The sequence below is a fragment of the Impatiens glandulifera genome, chromosome 1 (assembly GCF_907164915.1).
Source record: "Impatiens glandulifera chromosome 1, dImpGla2.1, whole genome shotgun sequence".
Lineage (NCBI taxonomy): Eukaryota > Viridiplantae > Streptophyta > Magnoliopsida > Ericales > Balsaminaceae > Impatiens > Impatiens glandulifera.
Genome location: NC_061862.1, coordinates 73,812,532 through 73,821,926, shown reverse-complemented (window position 1 = coordinate 73,821,926; position 9,395 = coordinate 73,812,532). Strand labels below are relative to the sequence as shown.

Below are 9,395 nucleotides of genomic sequence, written 5' to 3'. Positions count from 1 at the left end.
TTTTATTTTTAATCAACAAATTGTTTTTTTTTTTTTTTTGAGTAAAACCAGATCAAACTGATCTCTAAATTCACATCTGATTTTCTTAAATTTATGTCCTAAATAACAAAAACATAATTAAGAACTCTATATAAGAACACAAAAGCTCAAAACTAATCTATAAAGATAAATAGTTTAAAAGCATAGACATAACGAGAAATTAGAGTTAAAGAGTTAAACATAATATAAAGAAAAAAATTAGGGAATTTCAACTTAATATAAGAAAAAAATTCCAAAACAAAAGTACATATAATGATAATTGAACTAAGACAAAATAGAAAGTACTGTCTATTTTAACTATTTAAATACATACAAATATATATGTTCATTCAAATGTATCTGCAGTAGCTCCATTTCTATATATTAGTGATTGAGAGTAACTCATGTGAGAGAGAGAAAAAAGAGAGGGAGGTTAATGGAGTCCAAAACGACGAGGTACTGAGTTTGATTTTTTTTTTTTTAATTTATTAAGTTGTTTCATATAACACCATACACATATATAAAATCAGGTGCGCAATTGTTACCGGAGCAAATAGAGGAATAGGGTTAGAGATATGCAGGCAACTGGCTATCACCGGTATTACTGTGGTTTTGACTGCTAGAGACGAACAAAAAGGACTTGAAGCTCTTGAAAACATTAAAGAATCTTCCGGTAATGATAACATTAATGTCATCTTCCATCGTCTTGATGTGGCCGACCCATCTACCATTCCTCCTCTTGCTGATTTTGTAAAGTCTAAGTTTGGCAAGCTTGATATCTTGGTAATTCTCTCATTATATATATATCATTGTTTCTGGAATTATTAAATTTTTTGTTGGCTATAAAACACTTGATCGATATATGTTATAATCCTCACAGGTCAATAATGCTGGTGTTGTAACATCTAAGGTTGATTGAGAGTCCTTGAAAGATTACAAATTGAAGGTAAGTCAACAAATCTATGTGGTCCCTGTCGGGCTTTGACTATTGGATCTTTCTAAGAACAACTATGAAGATATGAAATTCTCGAAAATATATATTTGCTAAAGAAGAAAAAGTCTTGAAAAATCTTGAGTGTTGTATATTCAACATTTACAAACAATCCTTATATAGAAGTAATTAGCCTAAAACCCTAAATTACTTATACATATAATATAGACCCAAGCCCATTAATAATTAAATATACCCTAATGGTATAAAAGACAATATAATAATATAATATTTATATTGTATTGTATAATATAATAATATATCAATATAATATATTATTATATTATATACACTAACAACAATAAAGGCCTACAACTTTATATTTTCTGACAATAAATGCTTAAACTCACAATCTCCCCTATAAGCTTGATTTGGTTCGAGATACTTCACGCCGAGCATCTCTCGCATCTCTGCAAATTTGACTCTTGCTAGTGCCTTAGTGAGAATGTCTGCACGCTGCTCTCTAGTGCCTACAAACTCTACAACGATCTGTTGATTCTTGACGCATTCACGGATGAAGTGGAACTGAATGTCGATGTGTTTTCTACGTCCATGAAACACCGGGTTCTTCATTAATTTTATTGCAGACTTGTTGTCAACATAGAGGGTTACCGGCCTCAACTCGCATCCGAGCACCTCGCTCAACAAGTTTCTTAGCCAAAGTCCTTGGCATGACGCTGCAGTAGCTGCCATAAACTCCGCCTCACATGAAGATAAAACAACAGTTAGTTGCTTCTGAGATTGCCACGTGATCAGATTCCCGTTGAGATAAAACACCATCCCTCCAGTACTTTTTCTGTCGTCTGTGTCACCAGCTAGGTCGCTGTCAGTAAAACCAACGAGTTCTTCAACTTCTCGTCCTCTTCTTAACTGAATCCCATAATTCGTCGTTCCCTTTACGTAACGAAAAATGTGTTTTACTGTCTTTTGGTGTAGAGTGGTAGGCTTGTCCATGTATTGACTCGCTATGTCAATTACATAAGAGATATCGGGTCGAGTGTGCGTCAAGTACCTAAGACACTCGATGATACGCCTATACACTTTAGGTACCACTAAGCTTCCTTCCACATCCTTTCCGAGCTGCAACTTTGCTTCCATAGGATACTTGCTCGAGTTACAATCCTCCATTACAAACTGTTTCAACATCTTCTTTGCATAAGCTTCCTGCTTTACCTTAATGTTATCTTTCTTCTGGTCCACCTCGATACCAAGAATTAACCTTACTATGTAATGTTTCGCCACCGGTGCAAAGTTCTCCTTAAAATCATTGCATTGCTTCTGCACATAGCCTTTTGCTACCAATCTCGCTTTGTGCTTGAACATGTTGCCTTCGCAGTCTCTTTTCAACTTGAAAAACCACTTTAACTCGATGGTCTTGTGACTGGGTGGTAAGTCGGTGAGCTCCCATGTCTTATTCTTCCTGATAGACTCGAGCTCTTTGTTCATGTATTCATTCCACAACTCTTCCAATACCGCCTCGTGATATGTTGTTGGCTCATCGGTGGTGAGCAACAACAATTCATCAGGATCCATCTCTACTAGTGGTGCCTCCACATAGACATCTCGTAGGATTCCGAACTCCACGAGATTTTGTACGAGCTTGTTGTTGTTGTTGCACCACTCCCACTTCTTCTCCTCCTCGAATATAGCGTATCTGCTCACATAGATATCCTTGTAAGATAAATTAGGAAACTTGTGCGCCTCGCTTCCGTCTTCGAACTTCACATTTCCAGTAATTTTCTCGTCGAGCTCATTGAGCTTCTCTTGATGGCCCTTCATATGGTTGTTTGCTCCATTGTCAAGGTACCACACATTAGTGTGATTACACTCATCGCCACTTGCGAGGAGTTTCTCCATGACTTTCTCTTCACTGAACAACACCACATCTGGTTCCTCCTTGGATGGTTCTTGCATGAACTCTTCAAGGTTTGTCTTCTCGTCTCCCTCAACAAACATTAATACTGGCTCCTCGTCATAGAAGCTAGCGAAGTTTGCATCATCTTCTTCAGGCAAAGCTTTCGTCACTACCTCAGCAAACATTAATGTTGGCTCCTCATCATATAAGCTAGTGAGGTTTGCCTCACCGTCAGACCTATTGTTAGGGCACTTAGACGCGTAGTGCCCATACTTTTGACAAGCGTAACACTTCACTATGCTCTTGTCTTTGCGGGGCTTGGTACCTTCTTGTCGAGGTGAGCTTTCTACACAACCTCGCCCTTGACCTTGCCCTTGCCCTTTTCGACGACCTCGGTTATCTCCACCGTTGCCGCTACGACTCGATGATCTAGAAGAAAAATCGGCTTCTTCGTTTTTCTTCATTCGTGACATCCATTCATCATGCGTGAGCAATAGATGCTCCTCCTCTTGGTCTTCGTATCTGCAAAGTCTCTCCTCGTGGACTTTGAGACGACCGACGATCTCTTCGACGGTCATATTCTTGAGGTCACCAAATTGCTCGATCGCTGTAACGATCTGCATGTATGTTTGTGGTAAGGCTCTAAGGAACTTCTTGACGACGGAGATCTCCTCCACCTTCTCTCCTAACGAGCGGATACCAGTCACAATGGATGTCAATTTCATGGCGAAATCATCCACCGATTCCCAATTCTTCATACGAATCGCCTCAAATTGTGTCTTCAAGGTTTGCACTTTTGCCTCATTGACTCTCTCCACTCCAACATGCATTGTCTTTAGCGTCTCCCACGCTAGCTTGGCGGAATCCTTCTCAGCCACCATGAGAAGGACGTCCTCAAGGAGTGCTTGATAGATGGCGGCGAGAGCCATTCTATCCATCCGTTCGTCGACATCTTCGAGCATCACGGCTTCCCACACTCCTTGTGCTTGTAAGTTTACCCGCATCTTCAATGCCCACACCGAGTAGTTACTCTTCGTGAGTAACGGATAGGAGAGCGTCACGTTCCCTTCTCTTCCAATTTTCATTGTCGTCGCATCTCTGGTTGATCTTGTCGACGACATGTTCTTCAATCTAGCTTTGATACCAAATGTTGGCTTTGACTATTGGATCTTCCTAAGAACAACTATGAAGATATGAAACTCTAGAAAATAGATATTTCCTAAAGAAGAAAAAATCTTGAAAAATCTTGAGTGTTGTATATTCAACCTTTACAAACAATCCTTATATAGGAGTAATTAGCATAGAACCCTAAATTACTTATACATATAATATAGGCCCAAGCCCATTAATAATTAAATATACCCTAATGGTATAAAAGACAATATAATAATATAATATATTATATTATATTGTATAATATAATAATATATCAATATAATATATTATTATATTATATACACTAACAACAATAAAGGCCTACAACTTTATATTTTCTGACAATCAATGCTTAAACTCACAGTCCCATGGTATTCATATGGAAACAAGTTCTGGGTTTGGTCTGCATATTACATTTAGATAATAAATTATCTATAAATTTATTTGAATTTACTCTTTTTTCTTCGTATCTCCTTTCATTGCCAAATTTTATTAGGTTTTACTTATGCACACCCAAAAATGTTGCTAGTGTTAGTTGGGGATGGATATTTAAAAATGTCTCGATGGTAAAAGTATTAATCGAAATTTTTAACCGTTTAAACGGATTGAAATGAATGGTGGAAGATTTTTTTTTTTTTTTTTTTTTTTTTTAGCATTTCAACCTCACTGGGAGAGAGCACATGAACCAAATGGTTATATTAGATCCCAACTGATTAAAAAGTGGGGAGGATTTATTGTTTTCTTCCCTGTGCCCCTTTAAAAAAATCACTTCAATCTATAATATAATAAAAAAAAAAAATCATTTAAATAAGGCATCATTATTAATGAGTACCAGTAATACTTAAAATTATTAATAATAACTTATTTATAGATCATTGGACATGGACCTGCCTATAACTATAAGTAATCATTGTGGAAAACCATCTTTGCAATAATTTTAACTTGTTATTATTGATTTACTTTTTGTGTTTCTTTACGTGACAAAACATCTTGCAGCAATAACTTTAATTAATGAATGTCTCACCTATAGGCCAATAAATAACCCAAGTAACTTATTAACATCTTGCTTATTCTCGAATATTCTCTTATTCCTCTTAGCAAACACACTAGTAATCAATAATGATTAGATATCACCTTCCAAAATCAAAACATCCAAGCAATAACCCTTTTCAACCTCCCAAATTAAACATTTGATGATAATAGGCATGGCCCACTCAATTTAAATAACAGTTTACAAGGTTCCCCGTATTTGAATTTACCTTCACTTATAGTACATCTTGTGTCCGTACGTAAATATCCATTTTATTTTCATATAAATTGTACATATTATTTGACAGCCTGAATGGTCAAAACTCAAGTTAAGTGAAGAGAATTATGAGAATGCAGAAGAATGTCTCCAAGTGAATTATTATGGCATTAAAAGAATGGTAGAAGCATTTGTTCCCCTCCTCCAGCACTCTAATTCGCCAAGGATTGTGAATGTTTCTTCATTCGCGGGAAAATTACAAGTAAAATTCGTGTTTAAATAAGTTGAAAAGATGTTAAACATGTTTACGTGTTCACTTAATATATTCTAAGTGTTTTCATCTTCCTTCTATTTCAGAACTTACCCAATGAATGGGCTAAAGGAGAGTTAAATGATGCTACCAATCTCAGTGAAGAAAGAATAGATGAGGTGTTGAAGGTGTTTCTTAAGGATTTCAAAGAGGGGACGTGGGAGGCCAATGGTTGGCCCACGACACTCACTTCTTATATATTATCGAAAGCAACTTTGAATGCTTACACTAGAGTTGTAGCCAAGAAGTTTCCGACCATTCTTGTGAATTGTGTTTGCCCGGGACATGTTAAGACGAACATCAATGATAACACTGGCACATTGACTGTGGAAGAAGGAGCAGAAAGCATTGTTAGATTGGCTTTATTGCCAGATGATGGATCTACTGGAACATTCTATTGAAGGGCTGAAGTCTCATCTTTTGAATAAATATTAGCAAACGTTGATGCCCTCAACTATATCAGTGTGTTTTTAGTGAAAGTTAATGTTGCTATTTTAGTAGGGATGCTACTATGTTTTCTTATATGGTGTGATGTTTCCTTCTTCACTTTTATAATTTTATTATGTTGTTCTCTTTAGACCATCATAATCAAGAAACAAAATAAATTAATAATTTGTACAAGTTTTTCATTTCTCAATTAACATATTATAGTTATTAAGATAATTACCAATAAGAAAAGTACAACAAAGTCACTGTTGGGATTTTGAAATGAAAATTATTTTTATACTGTAATCTAGCAATGTGAGATTGGTAAATGCAAAGGTTATCTAAGTCTAAAACAGAAGATCAAGCACAGTACAAAACGACACCAGATTTACGTGAAAAACCCTCTCAACCTGGAGGGTAAAAACCACGGAGCCAATCAACAAATTTCATTATAAACAAGAAACGGATACAAATGTTCTTCTCAACTTCAAACTCAAAGTTGAGTATACAAACCGAGAAAATCAATTTCATTTAGACTCAAGCTAGTCTAGATATAAGACAACAAGAAATTGAACCTGAAGTTGAAAATGTAAGAAATCTACTGCCTCTTTCTCTTCTTCTTCATCTGTTTCTTCTTCTCAATTTCTTCTCTTTTTTTTACAGAATGTTATCTCTTTAGAAGGGATAGGATGAGCAACATTCTTAGGTTTTGCTCATTTAAATTAAATACCTGATTGGGTTGGACACAAAGGCCCAACAATCTCCCCCTCCAGCCCACAGAGAGAGGCACACTGATCTTCAAGTCATCACTTGGCATTCATACCGACAAGCCAACAACAGAGCTCAAACTTGTCTTTTGGAACAACCTTCGTAAACATGTCTGACGGGTTCTTATCCGTGTGGATTTTCTTCAGCTTCATCTGTTGGTTTTTTATTACATCTCTTAACCAATGAAACCTCAGATCAATATACTTAGTTCAGGAATGATATGTAGCATTCTTGCTCAAATTTATGGCACTCTCGCTATCACAGAAAACAATTGCATCTTCTTATTGTATACCAAGCTCTAGGAGAAATCTAATCATCCACAATAACTCCTTACCAGCTTCAGTTGCTGCAATGTATTTTGCTTCTGTTGTTGATAAAGCCACACATTTCTGCAACTTGGATTGCCATAACACGACTACCCTGTAAAAGTAAACACATAACCCGAAGTGGATTTTCTGTGATCTAGATCTCTAGCTATATCAGCATTTTTGTAATCTTCTAACACAATTTCACCATTTCCAAAACTCAAACACAAATTGGAAGTGCCTCTTAGATATATAAGAATCCATTTCACTGCTTCCCAATGTTGTTTTCTTGGATTAGAGAGGAACCTACTTACCACATCGACTGCATGTGTTATATCTAACCTAGTGCAAACCATTGCATACATCAAATTCCCCACAGCTGAGGAGTATGGAACACTTGACATTTCATCATTTTCTTTCTTTATTGATGGACACATCTTCTTGCTCAATTTAAAATGGCTAGGAAGTGGACAACTTACTTCCTTTTCTCCTTGCATGTTGAATCTTTCAAGCACCATTTCAATGTACTTCTCTTAGGACAACCAAAGTCTCTTAGGATTTCTGTCACTAGTAATCTGCATTCCTAATATTTGACTTGTTGGCCCATGTCCTTCATGTCAAATATCTTGGACATCTCCTTCTTCAACATGGCTATTATCTGAGCATTATGTCCTACAATCAACATATCATCAATATAAAGTAAAAGGATTAGAAACTTTCCATTAGAAAATCTTTTAAAATAAACACACGGATCTGCATTGGTTCTCTGGTACCCATGACTCATCATAAAAGAATCAAATTTATTGTACCACTATCTTGGAGCTTGTTTCAAACCGGATAGACTCTTCTTCAATTTGCAAACCATGTTCTCCTTTTCTTTCACTTCAAATCCCTCTAGTTGCACCATGTATATCTCTTCTTCCAAGTTACAATGAATAAATGCAGTTCTTACATCAAGTTTCTCATGATCAAGGTCTAAGTTAGCTACTAGACCTAACATTGTACGAATGAAAGTCATCTTTACCACTGGTGAGAAAATCTCCTCAAAGTCGATGCCCTATTTCTGTCCAAAACACTTTACCATAAGTCGATCTTTGTACTTCATAATTTCTCCATTTTCATCTCTCTTTAGCTTGAACACTCATTTGTTTCTCAATGCCTTTCGGCCCTTAGAAAGTTCCACTAGCTCATATGTGCTCATTTCTTGCAATGACTTCATCTCATCTTTCATTGCATTCTGCCACTTAACTTTGTCTTTATGAACTTGTGCCTTTGAAAACATTTTGGTTCTACTTCTTCTATCAATAAAATATACTCTGAAGAAGGGTACATTTTAGAAGGTTGGTACTCTCTTTCAGACCTTCTTAATGGGGGCTCTTCTGGCTCCTCTTGATGATGTTGCTCCCCCTACTCAGAAACATCATAAACAGTCTCATCATCATTACTATCATTCATGTCAGAGATTTCCTCAGTGACTTCTTCATTATGTTCATCTTTATCTGTTATTGTTGACTATACATGTGAAGGAATGGTATGAGTTTTATGGACTCACCAACTCTCTCTAACTTCTCGTCGATTTCTATATTTATCCCATTCTGACCCTCGAAGACCACAACATCTCTACACCAAACAATTCTTTTCATTTCCGGATCCCACAATCTGTATCCAAATTCCTCATTTCCATATCCAAGAAAATACGTGGAATTGCTTTATCATTCAATTTGGATTTTATCTCCTTTGAAATATGCACATATGCTTTGCATCCAAACAACCTTAGATGCGAGTATGAAATATTCTTCTTAGACCATACTCTTTCTTGTATTTCAAATTTCAAAGAAACATAGGGTGACCTGTTTATGAGATAGCAAGTTTTGCAAACTGCTTCTGCCCAAAATTGTTTTAGCAACTTTTTCATCTTCAGCATGCATCTCCCCTTTTCAACAATGGTGCGATTCATTCTCTCAGTCACACCATTGTGTTGTGGAGTTCCAGGCACTGTTTTCTCATGTCGAATTCCATATTTTACACAATATGCTTTAAACTCATTGGAGGTATATTCTCCCCTGTTATCAAAGCGAAGACATTTCAGCTTATTGCATGCCTCTCTTTCTACCATGACATGGAACTCTTGAAAGTAATTAAATACCTGGTCTTTCGTTCTCATGAAATAAACCCACACCTTTCTATATGCATCATCAATAAATATTAGAAAGTATCGATTTCCACCTAATGACTCCTCTTTAAAAGGACCACACACATCAGAATAAACCAAGTCCAGCACATTATGTTTCTTTTCTGATGTTTGACTAAAAGAGACTCTG

General features: G+C 36.3%; 1 protein-coding gene across 1 annotated transcript; it reads left to right on the top strand.

Moving 5' to 3' along the window:
* Positions 1-380: 380 nt before the first annotated feature.
* On the top strand, positions 381-6,152 carry LOC124932467 ((+)-neomenthol dehydrogenase-like). The gene is made up of 5 exons (XM_047473103.1): positions 381-474; positions 549-801; positions 899-928; positions 5,357-5,527; positions 5,623-6,152. The coding sequence occupies exons 1-5, from the start codon at positions 455-457 to the stop codon at positions 5,974-5,976; spliced, it is 828 nt and encodes a 275-aa protein (XP_047329059.1). The 5' UTR covers positions 381-454; the 3' UTR covers positions 5,977-6,152.
* Positions 6,153-9,395: the final 3,243 nt, after the last annotated feature.

Excerpts from the sequence above, each read along its gene's own strand:
- LOC124932467 (XM_047473103.1), top strand. The coding sequence starts at position 455 with ATGGAGTCCAAAACGACGAG. Across the intron at positions 929-5,356 it reads CTGGTGTTGTAACATCTAAG|CCTGAATGGTCAAAACTCAA; the intron begins GTTGATTGAGAG and ends ATTATTTGACAG. Across the intron at positions 5,528-5,622 it reads CATTCGCGGGAAAATTACAA|AACTTACCCAATGAATGGGC; the intron begins GTAAAATTCGTG and ends CTTCTATTTCAG.